At 39.0% G+C, this 24259-nt stretch overlaps 1 protein-coding gene across 1 annotated transcript in view; it reads right to left on the bottom strand.

Moving 5' to 3' along the window:
- PREX2 (phosphatidylinositol-3,4,5-trisphosphate dependent Rac exchange factor 2) overlaps window positions 1-24259 on the bottom strand; it is a 294556-nt gene that overhangs the window by 174876 nt on the left and 95421 nt on the right. Inside the window, exons 7-12 of the mRNA XM_068983504.1 lie at window positions 22305-22438; window positions 19027-19130; window positions 17418-17567; window positions 14117-14261; window positions 9212-9312; window positions 1623-1726 (exon numbers count right to left, since the gene is read on the bottom strand). Coding sequence (XP_068839605.1) covers window positions 1623-1726; window positions 9212-9312; window positions 14117-14261; window positions 17418-17567; window positions 19027-19130; window positions 22305-22438 — 738 coding nt within the window. The remainder of the gene's footprint in view (window positions 1-1622; window positions 1727-9211; window positions 9313-14116; window positions 14262-17417; window positions 17568-19026; window positions 19131-22304; window positions 22439-24259) is intronic.

Genomic DNA, 24259 nt, shown 5'->3' with positions numbered 1-24259 from the left:
AGAAATCTGCATGTAGGTCAGGAAGCAACAGTTAGAACTGGACATGGAACAACAGACTGGTTCCAAATAGGAAAAGGAGTACATCAAGGCCGTATATTGTCACCCTGCTTATTTAATCATGAGGAACGCTGGGCTGGAAGAAGCACAAGCTGGAATCAAGATTGCCAGGAGAAACAGCAATATATTCAGATATGCAGATAACACCACCCTTATGGCAGAATGTGAAGAGGAACTAAAAAGCCTCTTGATGAAGGTGAAAGAGGAGAGTGAAAAAGTTGGCTTAAAGCTCAACATTCAGAAAACTAAGATCATGGCATCTGGTCCCTTCATTTCATGGCAAATAGATGGGTGATAGAGTCGGTGATGTCATTCAACCATCTCATCCTCTGTCATCCCCTTCTCCTCCAGCCAGTGGAAACAGTGGCTGACTTTATTTTGGGGGGCTCCAAAATCACTGCAGATTGTGACTGCAGCCATGAAATTCAAAGACGCTTGCTCCTTAAAAGGAAAGTTATGACCAACCTAGATAGCATATTCAAAAGCAAAGATATTACTTTGTCAACAAAGGTCCATCTAGTCAAGGTTATGGTTTTTCCAGTAGTCATGTATGGATGTGAGAGTTGGACTGTGAAGAAAGCTGAGGGCAGAAGAATTGATGCTTTTGAACTGTGGTGTTGGAGAAGACTCTTGAGAGTTCCCTGGACTGCAGGGAGATCCCACCAGTCCATCTTAAAGAAGATCAGTCCTGGTTGTTCATTGGAAGGACTGATGTTGAAGCTGAAACTCCAATACTTTGGCCACCTGATGTGAAGAGCTGACTCATTGGAAAAGACCCTGATGCTGGGAGGGATTGGGGGCAGGAGGAGAAGGGGATGACAGAGGATGAGATGGTTGAATGGCATCACCGACTCAATGGACATGAGTTTGAGTAATCTCCAGGAGTTGGTGATGGACAGGGAGGCCTGGCATGCTACAGTTCATGGGGTCACAAATCGTCGGACACAACTGAGTGACTGTACTGAACTAAATACATATATACATGTATATACATATAGGTATTTGTATATACATACACATATACATATACATAAGTATACATATATGCATGCATGTGTATGTACACATACATACATATGGCATACATACATACATGAAATATCTTAAATATTATTTTTCTTAAAATATAAAATTTCAACATATAATGCAAACAGATTATTTATAAATCTATGCAATGACCCACCATACTACTTGATAATATATGTCAATACAGAGTTTGCCAAGTGTACAAAGGAAAATGATATTTCATGAATTTTATAATTTGTATTTTTATTAAATGTATTCAAGTATCATGACCACTTGTTACTACATGTAAAATAGTTTTCAATGGATATAATCTTCTGAGTGATGCAACTGCATTAGAACAAGATAAGAGAAAAAAAAACAATAGGATCTAACAATACAATTCTTATAATGGCAAGAAAATACCAAGAGGCGTGTTTCCATATGCCACATAAAAACTTCCTATTCCAGAAGAATTTTGGTCTCCTTACAAAATTTTACCTTGCTTCAGTAGGACAACATGAATTCTTCCATTGATAAAAGGCTGTGGGAGAGGCTATTACCTTTGAAATCACATCCTGCATCTCATTTCTTGGATAAAAGGTTCCATCATCATAACGAAATCTATATAGCATCTGTTCTGGTTTGAATTGATGTTTATCTGTAACTAAAAATATAAGAACAGCATATTAAAATCCTGACAATCTAAAAAGTAGAAGATGAAAACATATTTGTAAAACACATATTCCCAAATACTGAAACTTTTAGTTTTACCAAAAGCTTTTGTTTCCCTAACATAGTAATGCTAATCCAGTATTTCAACAGTAAGATTAATGATAAGATTTTGTGACATAGTTACGATTTCCATAGAAGCACTGAAGAACTAAACTCAGGTTAGCAACATTCAGCTAGCATAGTATCTGTGTGTGCACCGTATATATATACTTTAATAAATGAGTATGTGTTTTCTATTTCTTCACAGTGCTACAAAGTCAAGCAAAAAGTGCCCTTCAAATAGCAGATACTCCAGCTAGTGAGTCATAATTTGATTCTCAGCCCCAGAAGTGAGTTTTAGCATTTATCTGTCGTATCTTACAGCAATCAAGCCAAGACCACACATACACCGATCTTAACCATTAATCCTGTGTTTAAATCTCCAGAGTACATTAGATAAATTCAATATGTAACTGATAACAAACTTTTAACAGTTTTCTTACATTGACAAATGCTTTTCTTTTACATTAACTTTTTTTTTCTTCAATGGAAAATGAGAGTGGTCACCCTTCACTTCCATTCTTAGGATAAGATTTTCATAATTATAAAGACTCCTACTAAACTTTCAAGTTTTCTTTTTTCCAGAAGTATTTTATAGGTAGTCTAATAAAAAAAATAATTGTTTTAGAAAGGAAAAACCTCAAATTAAATCTCAAAGAGTTTACATTTAAATGTTTCTTTACCAGGAATGCAACATTTGCAGAAAAGACAATTTATTGCAATGGGTTCTATTTTCATGATTAGATAGAAGACTTTGACCTTTACTTTTTGCTAAAAAAGTTGAAGGGAGAGAAAAACCTGTCAGGATTAATTCTAATAAACCATTTTAGGTGAATCCAGAAGAAAAACAAGAGACTTGTAACACACACACACACGTATACAAAGTTTCAGCTATTTCACCCTAACCTATCCAAACCAAATGAATGACTTAACAGCCATAAAACTGAGACATGACTGCTGCCAAAAAGATAACATCACCTTTTGGCATCTCTTTTTCTAGGTTAAGTCAAAAAGAAAAACATATGTGAAAGAAAAATAAATTCTAAAGAAATATTTTGAAATCTTGCAACATGTTTCAGAACTTGTTATTTATTTCTCCTATGAATCTACCTATTAATAATTCTCATTTTTATCCCTTAAGAGTCATTGAAATAAATGATTATATTGAGATTCCAAAATTCAAGGAAACTTGGGTCCAAGGGTCTCCTGCCACAATAAAGGAAGTGGTGGGTCCGCCTATTCAAAAATGGAGTCCTTCACTGTAAGGTAAACCCTTGTGATTTTGATCATAATTCTTGGGTTAATCTGTAACTTGTAGCTGTTCCCTTAGAAAAATAGTAATGGTTCTGCATTGAAGTTTATTCACCCCAACTTCCTGAGGAGGGAATGGCTTTATTAGCTGATGAGGAAGGTTGCTTAATACCATCTTTTAAACAACTATGCACTGCTGGGCATTACCAGGAATGTACTGGCAAATGTTTAACAGCTGTCTCTCTGGTGATGAGGCAGAAGGAACACTGATGTGTATAATTCGCCAATATCCATGATACCAAAAATTCCCACACTGGCCAATTTCAAGCTCCCAAAATAAAGTCACTAAACACAGAATTAGATGTGCAGTGACACAGGATTATTTAGTATTCCCACCATTAAAAAAACGGTAGATACAAATAACACCAAGCCCATAAACAATAAAATGTAGTAAAATAATTAGGAAGTGATGAGATTTAAGAATATATTAAATTTATAATGTATGTACTTATATATTTACATCATTTCATTTTAATAATAGCTGTGCTTAACAATCAGCTTGCAATTTTTAAAAAACATTTAATAATCTGCTCTCTAGAGCTTGTACCAGCCAACTTCAGCACACCACTGGCTATAATGAATGAGCCCTCAGAATTCTCACATAAGCATTTTTAATGCAAATTCATAGAGCCAGACAAGAAGAACATTATCAACCTACCACAGAGAAAGTGTATGCTGTCCCAACCCAAGAATTCCCAGTATAGCAAGGCTCAGCCTCTGGTGAACTTCCTAGCAATATTTGTAATGTGAATAATAGCAATAACAGTCGACTTTTTTTTTTCTTTTTTGCTGGTTCCTTTTAAAACAGATGACTCATTCAACTTTATTTTAGGAATTCTATTTTCACTAAAATGCAGCTGAAATCACAAACTAATGAAACTAGCCTGTCTGGCTCTTATTTCTTCATCCTAATAAAATTATTAATGTGAAATTGCATAATGTGTTCTCTAACCATACTTTGGGAGAACCTCTATTAGTTAATTGTGAACACTTAAAAAAAAAAACCAAACATTATTTCCAGTGACAAAAGTTCTAACATGTGAAATCTGACACTGCAGCTGATCAGATACTAGTAACAGTAATAACGCAGGTCCTCAAAATCAAACAATATTCATGGAGTCTACTCAGGGAGGATGTCTCAGGAAAAGAAAAAGTTAACCATATTATAAATATTTTAATTCTTTTAAGTTAAATAATCAAAGGGTTCTTGTATTTGAAATTTCAAAATAAATTTTAATTCAGGATTTACCTACTACTTTCTTTTCAAAATTGTATTCCTATTGGAGACAATACTGAGCCTGGGGGGAGTTGATTAGGACTGAAATCAAAAAAGAAGTTGACATTGTTGATTTTTTTCTCTTTCTAAAAGGAGGTAGTTAAAAATATTTTGATACTTATATTACTAAAATGTATTCATTTATTAGGGTGGTTCCCTCTGTGATTTCTTCCAGATCTTTCAGCAGTCCTGAACTGGTCAGACCCTAGATGACTATGTTCATGAAGATATTGAATAAGCATCATTCCACATCAACTTTGTACCAACTTAAAAGTGACTTTAATATGTCTGCCTAGCTATTCATGTATTCAGGGAAAGTAATAACAGTTTTGTTAATTGTAAAGTCCACCCATAACAGTCATGTCTGATGGCTCAGATGATAAAGAATCTGCCTGCAGTGCAAGAGACCACGGTTCGATCCCTGGGTCAGGAAGATCCCCTGGAGAAGGGAATGGATATCCACTAGAATATTATTGCCTAGAGAATCCCACAGACAGAGGAGCCTGGCAGGCTACAGTTCATGGGGTCGCAAAGAGTTGGACATGACTGAATGACTAACACTTTCACTTTCTTCACTTTTTAGAATTCAATTCACTAAACAAACAAGCAACTCTTCCTCATATAATTTCTGGGTCATCTATGTTGAAATAAAGCAAGAGAGGATAGTTGACTTGAAAATAATCTCACAGCTCCTTTGAAAAGACAGCCTCTTTCCACGCCCTGACCTTTCCAGCATTGGGAATAAAGCTTCTCCAATATTCTGTTATCTGTCACAAGGTATCTCATAGTCAAAAAAGAAAATACTGTAGCAAACAGTGTAGCTCTTTCTAAAATATAGTCAAGTTATGTTAGAAAAAATAAAATAAAATAAAATAAAGTCAACTCATCACACAGAAGTATAAAGTTGCATATCCATAATTTTTTAAACAATTTAAATAGCAGCATCCATGGTTGACAGATAGCTTTAAGACTATTTTTTGTGTTGTTTCTAATTCATAAACGAAAAGTGACTCAGATTAGCAGCAGGAGTTACAATAACCTCAACTGAAAATAAAAGTGTTACAAGTGATTACTGTGACTATTGTTTGCAGATATCATTGTAAAACATTAACACATGTATTATGATTGTTCTAGCTTTCATATAATTTCATTGATTTAATATTGACCTAGGAGCTAAGCCTCAGGGGCAGAAATTGACTAACTGACTACCAAATTGCGTTAGCTTCTGTTTTTCCTGCGTATGCAACTACAGGACGTTTTTAGGAGTCTCTTACAGTCAAGTGAGTAAGTGAGTGAAAGTTGATCATTCATGTCTGACTCTTTGCAACCCCATGGACTATACAGTCCATGGAATTCTCCAGTTCAGAATACTGGAGTGGGTATCATTCCCTTCTCAAGGGTATCTTCCCAACCCAGGGATCAAACCCAGGTCTTCTACATTGCAGGTGGACTCTTTACCAGCTGAGCCACCAGGGAAGCAATCACATATCTGAGTTGTGTCCACAGGTATGTGCACAAAAGTGATATACAATGGGAAATGCACAAATCTATTTAAAACAAACAAAAAACTCCACCGTTCCTCCAAGGTGACATTTAGGAGCACTGTATTGAAGATGGTCGAGGCTATATCAGGCACCAAAACCCTATACAGAGCCAAATGCCACAACCTCATCCTTCACTATTAACTAAATTTTATGTGAGTAAAAAATTAGCTTCTATAATGTGAGCCTTCTGTAATGTATTGGGAAGGTTTACTTATTACAGCAGCTAGTGCTAAGCAGTACAGCTTTCCTTCTCAATAGTCCCTGCAAAAAAATTAGTTCTCCTAACCTAGTAGATTTCTGTCTTCTCTGAAAGGAGATATGCCAACAGCTCGATTTCATAACGAACAAAGTAAAAACATGGGCTCAAAACCATGAGACCATAGAAAAAATATCCCTGATTCATGTACACATACCTTCAAGTACCTAGCATAGTATCTCCCATGTAGAAAGAAGGAAAGAATCAGTAAAGAGCAGAATAAACAAGTGTCCATAAACAGATTTTCCCTTCCTTGCTCTATGGGTAATGCACAGTCCCTGGAATTATACAGTCTGGAATGGGAAAAGAATAATCATTTCTGACTGTTAATGATTATACACAAAACTGCTTTATGTGCCACCTCCTTTATCTTCAATAAATTATATGATAACACAAATACACTCAATCCTTGTCCCAAATATATACCTGAAGGTGGGGTTAGAAGAGAAAGGTGAACACAAACAGGAAAGCCATTCAGCTCAGTATCTTTTCACTTTTAACTTATAAGATATTAGATGATGCTTTTAGCATACTGAATGCTAAATGGAGTTTTAATGGCATTAATGAACCAAGTACAAAATCATATACCACTTCTCAGTAGTGTCTGTTAGTTCAAAATATAGCCATTCATTTATTCACTCACTCAGGAAATAATAATGAGGCAACTATATGTTCTGGGGATTGCAGGCATTTTGCTATAAATTAACACACAAGGCTCCTGTTCTCATGGTGCTTTATTTTGACTGAGGTCTAGAGTAGGGATGGGAGATAAAGAGAGAAATATTAAACAAAGAAATAAATGAAACAACATGACAATTTCAGAGAGTGATAAGGAGTCCATGAATAAAATGTCAAAAATCTAAAAGTAGTTTATTGAAATAACGGGGACTGGGTAGGATTCTAAAAGGCAGAGTGTCATGGAAGAAGAGACACAATACAGTAGCATCTGTCCATTCATTCACTGTTGTTTCTCCAGGACCTAGAAAGGTCCCTGACATTTATTAGGGATTACTAAGCAATTGTTGATTGAGAATAGCGAGAGCAAAGATCCTACATGAAAAGTCAGCTTGGAGTGTTCAAAGAAGAGACAGAAGGTCAGGGTGGCCACCATGTAAACAGTTAGGTACAGACAACTCAGAGAGGAAGGCAGGGGCTCTATCATGTAGGGCTATGTACAAGAGCCTTGGTAAGAGATTTAGGTAGAAAGTCTGGACTTGTTTTTAAGTTTAATGGGAAGCCAGTAGATGACTGTAAGCGAGAGAACACCTAGATCTTATAAATGTCTTAAAAGGTCTCTTCAGCTGTTTCCCTCAGAGTATTCTACAGGGGTGGAGGACAAACACTGAAACAAGGACAAAGAAGGTGGTGACTGGGAAGAAGGTGGGGATCCTGGGACAGCAGTAGTCTGATTAGTGACCTGTTTGTTGGTAGGGCTCACAGGACTTCATGGCATGAGGAAGGAACAGGGATGCTAGATGATTCCTATCTGGGTAGATGGGGACATTATACTGGCAACATCTACTGTGCTGGGGGAAAACTGGGAGAATCTAGTTTATTTTCATCTCACTCTAATTTAGGGAAAAAAACAAACATCAAAACTCCATAGCCAAATATCCGTATTTAGTCCCAGTTCCTTGTCTTTTTCTCTTCTTGCACATTTTGCATGAGAAATTCCTCAAGCTTTTATTCTTAGTTCAATGATCATTGCTTTGTTGTTGTTGTTGTTGTTGTTTTTGGTGTTTCTTATTGAAGTGCTGAGAACCTGATGCTCTCTTGAAATGATTCACAAATACAACCTCACTGTCCCTCTACTTCAAGTGTTACATCCACACGTTTTCAACCTCCTGCTGGACCCTCCCCTGCAGGAGGAGGGTCCCCAGTCCTTCATCTTCTCCCCACTGGTCCTCCTCTTTAACTATCTCTGTCATCCAGACAGAAAGCACAGAAAATCTGATCTCACCCCTCACTCTTCATGGGCTCCCCTGGCGGCTCAGATGGTAAAGAATCTGCCTGTAATGCAGGAGACCCAGGTTTGATACCTGGGTCAGGAAGATCCCCTGAAGAAGGAAATGCTAACCCACTCCAGTATTCTTGCCTGGAGGAGCCCAGTGGACAGAGAAGCCTGGCGGGCTACACTCCATGGAGTCGCAAAGAGTAGAACACGACTGAGTGACTAATACTACCTCACTCTGCATCTCCCAAGTCTAAAGAGGTATCACATATGCTCTCAGCTTCTAATGGACCCCCCTCATCATGCCCATGCACAAGGCCCTGGTCTTTTTTCTCCTGAGGATGGAAGGATCCCTGCAGGCAGGACCTCCTTTAATCTCTAACTCTCCACTCCTCAGTTAGCTCCGAAACCAAGTTTTGGTCACTCCTCTGCTTCCAGGTGCCCATCGGCTCCTCACTTCCTTCAGAAGCAGTCCCACACACCACAGTCAGCAACTTAAGAGCTGCTAATTAGGGTGTGTGCCTTCCTTCCTCATCACAGCCCTCTCCCCAGTATACTCATCTGTGAAAGGCATCGGTCTGCATTGTGACATTGTACTAGTTCTGAAGAGGCCACCATGAACTTCACGCTCCCCTGTCTGAGAGCTACTACTTCTTCAGGGTGAATTGTCCTTCTGTCCTTGTCAGAGTTCCATTCACTCTATAATGTCCAGTGCTAAGGCCACCTTACTCACGAAGCATCCCAAATACTCTAGTTAGAACTCACCATTAAGGAACTTGTCTCAATCCTACATCATTCTTAACTGGAATTTAAGTCTTGCCTGTGTTGGAATTGTTCCTTTCAAGTTAACAAATATATCAGCATAAGCCTATATTCCCTGAAACAATATTCTATACAGATGAGACACTCTAGGATGTTGGAAAAAAAACTTAAGCATCCTATAACGGGGAAAAGTATTATAAATTAAACCAATCAATGCAACAAAGGCAAATGTAATTTGTGGAAAAATAAATTAAATAGGTGATTAATAAAATAATTACCATGATGGATGATTCCATTTTCCAATAATGCTTGTCCCAAGTGAACACCTTCCTCAGGCCTGTGAATCTCTCCAATTTCCAAGAGCCATGACACAAATTCACTGCACCAGAAATCCAACGAAGAAGTTAAATCAGTATGTTTTTCCCCAGGAAGTCTATCTGTACCATGCATTTATCAAGCAGCTATGAAAGGGATACTCCTCAAAATACAAAGGAATGCTTGCAGTGAATCTTGCATACATTTTTTTCGTAGATGTAAGGCCCATATATATTTACATTGGACTCTAGTCTAGAAAGCTCATGTCCATACATTCAGACTTACCTAAACTCTATTTAATAACTAGTCAACTTATCTCGACCTTTAGTAAGCACAAAGGGAGAATTCTAGAGTATCTTTTTACACATATAAAAGCAAATTTGGGACTAGAGAGATACAACAGATTTTAAAGATAACTAAACAGCAGAATTAGATAGAATAACAGTGACTTAAAATAAGAGGTAAACTGTCTTGAATGTAGCTTTTCAGGCACAGAGAACCAATAGGTTTCAAACTCCAAGAGGGCATAAAAAATAATTCTATTATGCATGCCCTATATGATAGAATTGTAAAAAGCTTCTTCCACCCACCTCCCTCCCCCATCAAGAATTCCATCCATTGGTTTGTCAATTAAATTCTAATCTAGGTAGCTCTGTGAATGGACTGGTGTATGTAATTAAAATCCCAAGTCAGTTGACCTTAAAATATGGAAACTATCCAAGTGGGCCTGTCTTGAGCAGCTGACCCCTTTGAAGCACAGGGTTCTCAGCCTGGTGGCACAAGAGGAAATGAGAACAAAGTAAAAGCAGAGGAAAGATCCAATGTGCCACTGCTAATTTTAAAGCTAGAAGGGGTCATATATCCAAGAATATAGACAACTTCCAATGGCCCGCATGGAAACGGGTGCCTCATTCTTGCAACCACAAAGGATGAAATTTGGCCCACAACCTGAATGTACTGGAAAATGAAGTCTTCCTCAAAGATTCAAGATAAAAGCCCAGCCCCTGCCCTGCTAACACCTTGATTTTGCCCTTGTGAGACCCTGAGCACAGGACCTGCTCTAACTCACCTGGACTTCTGACCTACAGAAATACAAGCAAATACCTACCTGTGCATCGTTTTAAGTGACTAAGTATATGACAATTTGTTTTGTAGCAATAGACAATTGTGTGTCTATTGTGTGTATTAGTCGCTCAGTCATGTCCAACTCTATGCAACCCCATCCACAGACTGGAGCCTGCCAGGCTCCTCTTTCCATCAGATTCTCCAAGCGAGAATACTGGAGTGGGTTGTCATTCCCTTCTCCAGGGGATCTTCCTGACGCAGGGATCAAACTTGGGTCTCCCACATTGCAGGCGGATTCTTTTACCATCTGAGCCACCAAGGAAGCCCCCAATAGACAAATGTTAAACACTAAAAGACAGAGAAAAGTTTGACTACCTTGTTTTCAAATTTTAAAATAACTTGGAAAATTCATCACTATATCTAAACTGCCATCCATAAGGAACCCTCCAGCACAAAACCATCCATCAGAACTGTCTACCATGAACATCTGCTGTGGTTGGGAAAGGCCACCGAGAACAGCTCACATCACTCACTATCTTGGGAGAGGGTGGGGAGCCCCAGTGTTTTGTAACACTTAGGAGACCCTCATCTCAGTACTGGTATTTTTTTAAAAGGCCTGTGATATCATTAAGAGAACACAATAAAGAGACATTTTACAATAAAATATTTTATCATGCTCATGTTTAAAAAGCTAATGCTGAAATGCTTATGTTAACTAACGAATATATTTCAGAACAATTTTATTTTTGCAAAGAGGCCAGAGAAGCCAGGCGATGGAAAGTGTCAGGAAATTACTTTTCCATTTATTTCAAAACTAAAAGCAACACATATGGTAAAGTCAAATAACCAAGGGATATGGAAATTCAAACATAAATGTCTGGTCCACGATGCACATTTTAAGGCAGAAGAAGCTATTAAAAAGTCTTTGTATGCTTCTATTAAAGAAGAACCATCCAAAAGAAGAGTAACATAGAATCCAGTATAGTGGTAACATCATGCACTTTGCAATAAGACAGCCTGGATTCAAATACTGTTTCTGCCTCTACTAGCTGTGTGATGTTGGATGAGTACATTTAATTCTCTTAAGTCTCAGTTTTTTTCCTCAATGACATGAAATTAATAAGAATATCAACCCCATAGAGCTGCCTGGGATTAAAGGAGCTGACAAATGTCAGGAACTCAACACTGGGCCTAGCACATGGTAAATGATTACTCAATGTCAGCCATCCATATGTGGGCTGAAATGGTTGGCACAGAGCTACAATATAATTCCTCATTTTGATCTTAGCAGATTCCTGAATGTTTCCAAATAAAGTGAGGGAAAAAAGCATATTTTAAGTATTCCTATAAATTAGGAGTATGGGGGAAAAAAGAAAGGGTAGGGAAGAAAGTTAACGAGTGACTTTATTACGGAACCTAATCAAGTAATAGAAAGATCCCATCAGCACATGCCAAAAGGACCATGATCGGGTCAGAAACATCTCACACTCAGGTCATAGTATGTTGTTATGGAAAAGGCTACAATTAACATAGCAAATGTTTACTGTTTACTGAGTCTCCACGTTGTCACCAGGGTTCTGGGCAACGCTTTGCAGATCACTGCAGTTAATGGGCACCACAGCCACAGGAGATGGTGTGGGTAAAGGGTTAATAGAACTCTTTTTCCTTTAGTAAGGACAAATTTGAGCCTGGGTGAGCTTTCTAGCTCTGTCTGCCTAGAAACCTGATGAGGGTTGAGTGTCAGTTGTATTACAAGGTGGCATTCTTACCTGGAAAACCTCATGTACAGAAGAGCCTGGAGGGCTACAGTCCATGGGGTCACAAAGAACCCAACACGACTGAGCCACTAACATACTGCTTGCGGTCAAAATGGTTTCTGATGGTTAAATTGCACACTTATAAACACCTGGTGAGAAGCCACAGCTTGAAGTGACTCGTCAAGTATTACTCTTGAAGTAAGGGAGTATGTATTACGGGAACCTTGGAGGTCACAACAATGAAGTTGTTCTGAGAAAGGGTGTCTTCTTTGCAACATGGGACTCTTAAGCCAAGGGGGACTCACATCTGCTCTCTCCCTTCACCTGAGGGCACAGCCAATACCAGCAACTACAGCTCGCTGCCATTGTGTGGCCTGCTGGGAGGACCACCCCCATTGAAGAGGGACCCTCACTTCTCCCCGGCAAGCACAGGGTTTCCTGGCCTATATTCTTCTGATGAGGTTGGATTTGGCATAGTCTATGGTGATTTTGTATGTTGGACTTTCCTGATGGCTCAAATGGTAAAGAATCTGCCTGCAATGCAGGAGACCTGAGTTCAGTCCCTGGGTCAGGAAGATCCCCTGGAGAAGGGAATGGCAGCCCACTCCAGTCTGTATAGCTAAGACATTCCGAAACATAATTAACACTGCTGTCATTGCACATAAAAATTAACAGTGAATTGTAAGCATTCTCATCACAAGGGAAAATATTTTTTTTCTCTCTCTTTAATGTGTATCTAAATGAGAATAACTGATGCTCACTAAACTAATTATGGTAAACCTTTTACAATGTATGTAAGTCAAATCATTATGCTGTGTACCTTAAACTGACACAATTATAGCTCAATAAAACTGGAAGAAAAGAAAAAAAAAGAAGAATTTTGGTAAGTATCACAGGTAAGCAATACAATCATTTCTATTGTTATAGAGGAAAGAGAAATTTAACTCTTCTCCAGTCTCTCAACTGGGCTTTCTTGGCAGGGAAGAAACCACCTGCTAATGCAGGGGATTCGGGTTCAGTCCCTGGCTCAGAAGGATGCCCTGGAGAAGGGAATGGCAACCCACTCCAGTATTCTTGCCTGGAGAATTCCATGGACAGGGGAGCCTGTCAGGCTACCTTCCATGGAGTCACAAAAGAATTGGACACTACTTAGTGACTAAACAACAACAAATCTCTCAACTGGCCAGTGGCAGGATCAGATCTGAGTGGGGACTGGGTTTTGAACTACCTCTCCAGTCTACTTATATAGCACTGACATTGTAAATTACTAGTTTCATGAACTTGGACATGTCAAACTCCCTGATCCCCTAGTTTCTTAATCTTTAAAAAAGATAATAAAGGTTTTTAACTCTTAAGTATGTGTGTTTGAAGACTGGAAATAATGTAGAGGAAGAAGCTGGCACAGAGTGTGTCCTAAGCAGAGCCACCTGCAGGCAGTTACCCTGCCCTCTGGCTTAACCCAGCAGGGACTCCCACCTACAGCTGAGTAGCATCTGCAGAACCAAAGGCACAAGTTTGATCTCTGAGTTGAACAACCAAGTGACCTCCCTGCCTGTTCCTCTGTGCCTGGCCCCTCGCGTGACCCACTTTTTCAGAGTCTTCATCAATACCCTTTCATCCTGAGCCCAGCTGTCTAAATTCTGAATTAATTGGGAGTTTAGACTGTGTGTCTTTCAGTCTAAGTGACTCTCAGGCCCCGCACTCATGTCCTTGCCAGACTCTGTGCCCTACAGGCAAACCCGCGTTCCTGCCTGTCTGCCTGTTTCTGCCTGATCCCAGCCTCTGCCATGCCCCTGAAACACAGTTTATCAGAAATTACTAAAGTCATGGATGAATGGATGGATCCCTTCAGTTTTCTGGTCAGGATTCCTGGCTGTATATCCACTCCCTCATCCCATTATGGCCTAGGAAATGCGGATAGTAAAGAAATATTCAAAAACAGTTAGGAGAATATTTTTTTAGAAAAAAATGAATAATTAAAGGAAAGTTAACACATGAGATCATGAAAATCTGCAAGAAACACAGGCACCCAGACAACAACCTTACCTTCCCAGAAAGCATTTAGGGAACGTAGTCAGTTTTCTTTTTCTGTCTTTGATCAGATTTCCTTGTTTGCACATCATTTTATAAAGTTTCTCACCCTGTTCAGAGATCATTACCCAGGTGTCTTGCTCCATTCCTAATTTTAAACCTGTCAAAAATGAAAACACAGGACAGGTCACTGAAAAAGTCTCTTCATTTGTTCATGCATTCATAAAACAAAACATTCTTTGCATGTCTACTATGTGCTGGGATTTGTGGATACAAAGCTCGTGTGATAGGACAGATGCCTACACCCAAAGGGCACCTCTGTGCAGACTGTGCCCCAGAGGCACACGGCTTGGCTGGTGGAGGAAAACGAGCTGTATCTCAGACTCCATGGACCCCTTTAGTAGGACTTATGCTTATGCTCAGTTGCTCAGTCATGTCTGACTCTTTGCAACCTCATGGACTGTAGCCCACCAGCTGCTCTGCCCATGGGATTCTCCAGACAAGAATACTGGAGTGTGTTGCCATTTCCTTCTCCGGGGGATCTTTCCAACCCACGTATCCAACCCAGGTCTCTGATATATCCTGCACTGGCAGGCAGGTTCTTTACCACTAGCACCAGCTAGGAAGCCCTTTGTAGGACGAGATCAGCACAGCTAGACGGTGGCACTGGAGACAGCCTTAGAGGAAAAACTGTGCTATGGGAGAGAAATGGTCATAGTACCTAACCACTATCTTAGGGAAGTTTCACAGATGGACCATGTTTAAATGCACAGATATGAACAGGATTTCCAGCGAGAGAACATCTTCACAAAGGTCATCTGAAGGAAGAGGCACACAGCCCTGGGTTTCAGGTGACAGGACAGGAGGTGGACAGATAGGTGGGCAGGGTCCTTGCTCACCAGCAGTCTCAGTGTATTTCGTGCCTTTGGAACTGAGGGAACATCTATGAATTGTAACCAGAGGGAGGGGGAAAGCAGGGAAGTGTAGGAAAGTTTTGATGCTTTTGGGAACAAAGCTCAGAGGACAGTATAGGCAATAAACTGAAAGGAAGAGGATTTAAAAAGAGACAATTAGGAGGGATCCACTAAAGTTCAGGCAAGTTCAAATCTCTGTAAACAACAGCAGGTTATCGGGAGAAGAGGATAAAGTCGAGAAATACCTGGGAGGTGCTACTGTTAAGACATAGCAATGGGTTAAATGTGGGTGTAGAGAGAAGAAATCAGGATGGCTTCCAGACAGTTGATGGGGAAACTGAATGGTGATGGGAAGGCATTGTGGGCAAAGGGTTTCAGGTACAGAGAAATCCAGCACTGAGTAGCTTGAGCTTGGATGTTCACATGAAGCCCAGGGGGCAACTGATTAAGTGAGCATAGAGCTCCAGACAGACAACAAGACTGGACATAAAGACTGAGGACCTGGCAGTGAAGAGTGGAAGTTAATCTGATAGGGGCAGACAGTGCAGGCCAGGAAATTTAAAGGCAACCATTGCCAAGGGTAAAATTCTGGCCACAGAATTAGCAAATAAGGTAGTAGAAATTTTTACATTCTTCAAGGGGAAATATCTAAAGATGGAAGGAAAAGCTCTTTATGTTCTAAAATTTTATCATTAATGAGATATTTTATACCTAAATCTCTGGGAAAAGGAATAAACACTGTCACATTTCTCATCAATTATTTGGTAAAGAAAATAGTTCATTATGCAAACACTTCTATTTCCTGGCTGAATTACAGAAATATGAGTATGTGCAGGTAAACTTCACACACAGAATATCACCAGACCAAATACTGTTTGCAAATCTTGATAAAAATATGAAGCAAATTTGAGCTAGACCTCCCCATGTGAACAAGTTCCTTATGGAGTTACATGACATTGATTCAATAACATTGCAACAACACTTAAAAGTTAATATGTGTGCAAAATGCCTTATTTTATAATTAGGATACTAAAATATTTGACCAAGGAACTTTCAGTGTACTGTTAAATACAGGGGGACAACTGGTGCAGGCCTCCAAACACTGAATTATATTATTAAAGCATGTTTCTTAAAGCAAAACTCTATAATGATTCTTTAGAAATCAGGAAGAATAAAGTGTGACCATATATTAATCCATATATGTGGAATCTAGAAAAATGGTATAGATGATCTTGTTTGCAAAGCAGGAACAGAGACAGAGATGTAGAGAACAAACCTATGGATACCAAGGGGGAAAGGTGGAGGTGGGATGAATTGGAGACTGGGATTGACATATATACACTATTGATATGAAGTATAAAATAGATAACTAATGAGAACCTACTGAATAGCTCAGGGAACTCTACTCAGCACTCTGTGGTGACCTACATGGGAAGGAAATCCAAAAATGAGCAGATATCTATACAGTATAGCTGATTCACTTTGTTGTACAGAAGAAATGAGCACAACATTCTAAATCAACTATATTCCAGTAAAAATTTTTAAAAAGTAATAAAGAACAAAGAAAACTGCACAAATTTTAAAGCAAGTAAAACTATTTGCTGTAAAGCAAATGTCTGTATGCCCCCAAATGGTGTCCACAGTAGTTCAGCAGGTAAAGAATCCTCCTGCAATGCAGGAGACAGAGAAGACGCAGGTTCAATCCCTGGGTTGGGAATATCCCCTGGAGGAGGAAACGGCAACCCACTCCACTATTCTTGCCTGAAAAACTCCATGGGGAGAGGAGCCTGGTGGGCTACAGTCCAAAAGGTCGCAAAGCGTCAGACACAACTGAACAACTAAGCATGCATGCCCCCAAAATTCACATGTTGAAACCTAGTTCCCAATGTAATGGCATTAGGAGGTTGATCTTTGGGGTAATTAGTTCATGAGGGTGGAGTCTTCATGAATGAGATTAGTGCCCTTATTAAGGAGATCTAAGAGAGCTCTTTCATGCCTTCTGCTAGGTGAGGACAAAGAGAAAATGGTCATCTACAAACCAGGAAACAGCTCTCATCATATACTGAGTCTTGGTCTTCCCAGCCTTCAGAACTGTGAGAAATAAAAGCCATCCAATGGAGGGTATTTTGTTACAGCAGTCTCAACAGAATTAAGACACTGTTTAAAACACGCTGCTAACCACAATCTAATTATTTTGCTAACTATATAAGGTTTTCTTTTACTTTATTTCAGTAACGACATTGGAAATATTCAAAACGTATTTTAGCATGGGCTAACATCACCTAGTTAATGTAAGTGAACATCAAACACCATCTACTTCCTCATAACTGTTGCCCATTTTCTGCTTTCTTGTTAAATTTGAATCTTCACAAAGTATCATAATGCTCAATCCATATACCCACCTTTCCGCCGTTCTCGTTCTTTCAAAATAGCTTCAAACCATTCATGTTTCTCTTCAGGTGTTTTTGCCATACACACAAACCATTTATTTTTGGCCGTGTTATGTATCTTCCATCCATTAACAACAATATGTCCACTGCTATGGAAGTCAGCTGAAAATTAATAGGTAAAGTGAATTAACAAATGTTATACATATTAGAGCAACACAACCATTTGTCCTAAAAAAGTCCCAAAACCACTGAATTCTTCAAAATATCTTTATATGTGTATATTGAAGAACATAACATTTTTAAAAATAAGGAAACTTTTATATACTAAATGCAGTCAGACCTAAAAAACAGAACACCCTTAATTCACAACATTAACAGTTGAACTTTTTAAAAAATCTATTCAGTTTTAGGGGACCCCTGTAACCTCAGATGGTAAAGAATCTGCCTGTAATGTGGGAGACCCAGGTTCAATCCCTGGGTCAGCAAGATCCCCTATCCATGAGGTTGCAAAGAGTCGGACACGATTGAGCGACTAACATTTCATTTCATTTTTCATTTCATTCAGTTTTAATGAACAGTTTAAGAATTTCCATCTTATTCAATTCAAATCTGACTACTGTACTGCAATCTATGGTTTGCCCAACACTGCATTGCTGCTGCTGCTGCTAAGTTGCTTCAGTCATGTCCGACTCTGTGCGACCCCATACACGGCAGCCCACCAGGCTCCCCCGTCCCTGGGGTTCTCCAGGCAAGAACACTTGCCATTTCCTTCTCCAACACTGCACTACAGACCACATTTTCTAGAAGTCAAACATTCTTGGCCTCTGGCCAACTACACAAATAAACTAGTTGTCAAGAAAGAATACAAAGGATCTGGCACTACTTTTTGAATGGCTTTCCAATCCTGTACCAATGAAAATTAATTCCAGGAGGTTCAATGCTTTCCTATGACAGCTCTTAAGCTGGATGTTTTAATAGCATCATGATCAAACTACTATATACATTATGGACACAACTACTAGTTTATGACACTCCCGGCTACTTTTGTATCTCTGTGTTTAACGGTAGTGTTTAACACAGTTTGGGCTTCCCTGATGGCTCAGCAGTAAAGAATTCACCTGCCAATGCAGAAGACATGGTTCAATCTCTGCGTCTCAGTACTACTGCCTAGGAAGTCTCATGGACAGAGCCTATAGGGCAGTCTGTGGAGTCACATGAGTTGGACATGACTTAGCAAAAGATGGAAGGCAAAAGGAGAAAGGGGCAGCAGAGGATGACATGGTTAGATAGCATCATTGACTCAACAGACATGAATTTGAGCTAACTCCAGGAGATAGTGGAAGCACAGAGGAGTCTGGCATGCGTGCAGTCCATGGGATCGCGAAGAGTCAGACACACCTTAGCGACTGAACAACAACAAACTAACATGCTTCGAGTGAAGATAATTTTTCCATTTTAAAAGAGTCCTCCTTTCTCTTATCTTCCCTTCCTCCTCCAACTGTTCTGCCTAACAAAGTATTTCTAAGCTCAAATTCACTGCAGATGAATTATTCAAGTGATAAGTCTATCTTACAAAGGAGTATATTATTGGCATTCCATTTTAAATTTACCAATCATTTACCTGTGCCATCATCCACATTCTCCACTTCCATCACCTCTGTATTGATCCGGCCACGAAAAAGGTACCGATGTCCATCAGTAAATGCTTTGCTATTTTTCAACCGTCTTACAACAAAAGAAGAAAATCACACACAAAAACATGGTTACTAAACTTAAGGCAAAACCTTGTTAAAGCAAGATAATTTAAGCCATTCTTTGAAAAAGAGATGCTAGTTCCATCAACAATATCAAACATTAAGCTCTCGGTGTTTTTTTACTTGTGTCCTCGCATTCATAACAGTTCAGGTTTCTCTATAGGATGGTGCAGATATGCAGATGACACCACCCTTACGGCAGAAAGTGAAGAGGAACGAAAAAGCCTCTTGATGAAAGTGAAAGAGGAGAGTGAAAAAGTTGGCTTAAAGCTCAACATTCAGAAAACGAAGATCATGGCATCTGGTCCCATCACTTCATGGCAAATAGATGGGGAAACAGTGGACACAGTGTCAGACTTTATTTTTGGGGGCCCCAAAATCACTGTAGATGGTGACTGCAGCCATGAAATTAAAAGACACTTACTCCTTGGAAGAAAAGTTATGACAAACCTAGATAGCATATTCAAAAGCAGAAACATTCCTTTGCCAACAAAGGTCCGTCTAGTCAAGGCTATGGTTTTTCCTGTGGTCATGTATGGATGTGAGAGTTGGACTGTGAAGAAAGCTGAGCACCGAAGAATTGATGCATTTGAACTCTGGTGTTGGAGAAGACTCTTGAGAGTCCCTTGGACTGCAAGGAGATCCAACCAGTCCATTCTGAAGGAGATCAGCCCTGGCATTTCTCTGGAAGGACTGATGCTAAAGCTGAAACTCCAGTACTTTGGCTACCTCATGCAAAGAGCTGACTCATTGGAAAAGACTCTGATGCTGGCAGGGATTGGGGGCAGGAGGAGAAGGGGATGACAGAGGATGAGATGGCTGGATGGCATCACCGACTCGATGGATGTGAGTTTGAGTGAACTCCGGGAGTTGGTGATGGACAGGGAGGCCTGGCGTGCTGTGATTCATGGGGTCACAAAGAGTCGGACACGACTGAGCGACTGAACTGAACTGAACTGAACTGAGACACTGAAGCCCTGAGCCAAGGACAACACACAGGTGAGAGGGTGAATACATGCTTTTGCTCAATATATGACATCAAAGATCCCCAATCAAACTCTGACAGACACTAAAAGTTAGTTATTCACAATTTCACTTGATTTCTTTCACAAGTTCACTTCATTTCTCAATTTTCAGTAACTAGCTGATAATTTTTTCTCAATTCCTGGTAAATTTTAGTTAATACTTATGATCCTCTTCAAAGAGACTTGGACTGTACTGGAGGTTATTAAGCATTAACTAGCTGTAAAATATTTTTCCCATATAGTTGTAATATGATAAGTGTACACATGAAGAATAAGTCTCGCAACTATACCTATAATCCTTCATACGGATCCTATTTATTTATAAAATAGTCTAAAACATTTCAAAATTTTGTGTATAGTATACTAGTACCAGCCTTTGATCTTAAAAACTGAGCAACACAAAGTGAAAAAAAAAAAATCCAGGTTCAGATGAGCTTTTGTAATAATGAATTAGGCAGTTATGGATATATTTATACTTGAATCACTGAACACTCAGGGGAGATTGCTTTTAAAATATATTAAAAAGGAAAGATTTTAAGAAATAATTCAAGAAGATTAAGCAACATTGAGTCATCCAAGAGACTTCAATTGACCTGAACTATTTAATTTGACTTGTTGACAAAAGTCTGCTAACAACTGAATATACTAAAATTATTAATATATATTTCATAATATATACTGAAATTATTAATGTATCATGTTACATATACACACTAAGCAAAGTTAAGTTGTCAAGTGCATTAATGCTGAGCTCCCTCCCCTCCTCTCCTCTGCATTTATATGTATTTGGTCCATGTTATACATACATTATGGCTATTGGCCAAGCAGCAGGATTTTGATTTTATAAAACTTTCCCTATCATTTAATTTATTTAACAGTTATAGCCATGAGACCATGGATGGTAACATCATTTGTACAGTTAATTTTGCAAAAGCTCTGACCTTGAGGGCAGTCATATATATAAGGATGAGAACAACTCTAATAAAACAAAAGACCTCATTCTCAAACAGACGTCTTTAATAATCAAACCTAGATGGATGTGTTAATTTAGTGGGAGAATCCTTTCACAATGTGTATTATTTTAAAGCATCACATTGTACACTTTAAATATCTTATAATTTTGTCAATAATACCTGACTAAAGTTGGGAAAAAAATAATTGCACCTAAACAACTTGAATTACCTTAATTTTTTTTAATTCATCCCTTTAAGTGTTCCCCTTTTATTTTTTGTCATCTCTCATGAGGCACACACATTTTATCACAATCTGCAATAAAGGTGGGTTCTGAATTAGAACTGAATGGGTCCAAAGTTCATTTCTGTAACTATTATGTATGGGAAAGTTACTTAACCTCTCTGTGACTCAATATTTTTCTCTACAAAACGATGATAGTGAAAATACCTATTTTATAAATTTATTGGGAATATTATATAATTAATTCATGTGATTCTTTGAGATTATGCCTGGCAGAGAATAAGCATTTTTTAAATTTTTCTTGGAGTATAGCTGTTTTACAATATTGTGTTAGTTTCTACTGTACAACCAAGTATGTCAATTAAATGTATACATATATCCCCTCATTTTGGATTTCCTTCCCATTTAGGTCACCACAGAGCATTGAGTAGAGTTCCCCATGCTAAACAGTCAGTTTCATTAGTTATTTATTTTATACATAGTATCAATAGTGTATATATATCAATTCTAATTTCCCAATCCATCCCACCACCCCTTTCCCCTCTTGGTGTCCATATGACCTTTTAATTTTTAAAGAGCTTCATACAGGTAGAATTAACAGCCTCTTCTAGATTTTCCTGAAACCCACATCTACTAATCCCAATCTTGCTGCTAAACACAAAAAATTGAGAAGAGAATACTACAAGAAATAAATAGGCTCATTTTCACAGGCGTAAAAAGGAATTTTTTAAAAAGCTCAAGATATGGAGACAATAATTTAATTATTTCCTGGCTCTAATCCTAACCTGTTCTCTTTCTTGAAGTAGCAAGGAGAAGGGGCTGAGAATACGTGAAGTTTACTGATGAGGTCATGGGGGCACAGAGACAATGTTGAATCTGTGAAGTGGATAAATAGCTTTTAAAGTATTACCTGTCTACATTCTTACCTGTGTTTTCTTTTGCAATACACCAAAAGGTTATCAAAAAGAAAAAATACCCGCTCTTGAATATTGCCAGAAGAAATTTTCAGTAAGACTCCACACATTAGCATTTCTGTACAGGTATCAGTAATGTTGGACCCCTAAATCAGGAAAAATGGAGAAAATAATGTCTGATTACTTAACAGAAACTTTCACACAATAAGTCTTTTTCCTCCTGTTTTTATTTCAAGATGCAATATACAAACAGGATAAAAGTTCAAATAGTTTAAGTATTAATATACTGAGCTTAGGTCTCCTTCCCACCCAGTCTCCTCCAGGTGAGTATCAGTAAGTACAGCTTCTCTTAAGAGAGTCCATGTCTTCTTTAGTTATTTTACATATGTGTGCATACACAGCATATATAATGAATGTTATCTTTGTTCTCTAAAAATAGGAGATGATTTCAAACTAACTCATGACATGAATGTTCCTAATATTCATTTTCCTCCTCCTCCTCTCTTTCCTTGGTCTGGGAAAATAGCTCCATGAACAAATGACAAAGTACATGTAATTGTCAATTTTTGGAGGTCTTAATTTATATAAAATTTTTCCTCCATATCCATGGGGGAATGGTTCCAAGACCCCCAAAGATATCAAAATCTGAGGATGCTCAAGAGGCATAAATAAAATGGCATAGTATTTGGATATAATCTACACACCTCCCTCTGCACGTGTTAATCTCAAGATTGCATCTAAAATCTAATACAATGTAAAGTGAAACTGTTAGTCACTCAGTGGGATCAGACTCTTTGCAACCCTGCAGACTGTAGCCCCCCAGGTTCCTCTGTCCACTGATTCTCCAGGCAAGAATACTGGAGTGGATAGCCATTCCCTTCTCCAGGGGATCTTCCCCATCCAGCGATCGAATCCAAGTCATTGCAGGCAGATTCTTTACCATCTGAGCCACTAGGGGAGCCAACACAATGTAAATGTTACATCAGTTCAGCTCAGTTCAGTCGCTCAGTGTCTGACTCTTCGTGACCCCATGGACTGCAGCAGCCAGCAGCCAGGCCTCCCTGTCCATCACCAACCCCCGGAGTTTACTTAAACTCATGTCCATTGAGTCGGAGATGCCATCTAACCATCTCATTGCCGCGGCCAGCACAAGCAAGAGTCGCACCTGCAAAGGGAGAGAACGGAGCGTCCCCGTGTGGAAAAATAAGAGAGAGAGAAAAGATGGGGTTGAGAGGATCAGACCCACTATGTCTGATGCCTTCCTTTATTAGGCCACGGTATTTATAGGGTAAAGTACGTGATTTAAGACATGTACAAGGTTATTCTTTAATCTCAAAAATACAATCACCAGACCCCTACCATTGTGTACAGAATTCAATAGGACAATCTATCTTTTATGATACGTGTATAAGATAATCTATCTTCTAGGACATGTTGCAGGAACAAGACATCCTGGAGCAAGACGACCTGGAGCCTTAAGGGCTACAAGAATTCTTGAGGGTGGCGGGACAGGGAGCTTAGGACAACGCCTAAGGCTCTGCATACCTGCGGAGCAGCTCCCAGGACTTAACCCTTCACGGGCCGTCCCCCGCATCTCATCCTCTGTCGTCCCCTTCTCCTCCAGCATTCAATCTTTCCCAGCATCAGGGTCTTCTCATCAAGTGGCCAAAATGTCACGTAAATAGTCATAAATACAATGTAAATAGTATCTAATAGTTGCTGGTACAAGTTTTGTTTTATGAAACCTTCTGGAATTTTTTTCCCCCAAATAGTTTCAATCTGAAGTTTCCTGAAACTAAAAGATGCTTACTCCTTAGAAGAATAGTTATGACAAACATAGACAGCATATTCAAAAGCAGAGACATTACTTTGCCAACAAAGGTCCATCTAGTCAAGGCTATGGTTTTTCCAGTAGTCATGTATGGATGAGAGAGTTGGACTGTGAAGAAAGCTGAGCAACGAAGAAT

The sequence above is a fragment of the Capricornis sumatraensis genome, chromosome 11, assembly GCF_032405125.1.
Source record: "Capricornis sumatraensis isolate serow.1 chromosome 11, serow.2, whole genome shotgun sequence".
Classification (NCBI taxonomy): Eukaryota; Metazoa; Chordata; class Mammalia; order Artiodactyla; family Bovidae; genus Capricornis; species Capricornis sumatraensis.
Note: the sequence above shows the minus strand (reverse complement) of the source record. Positions and strands in the feature narration are given on the sequence as shown.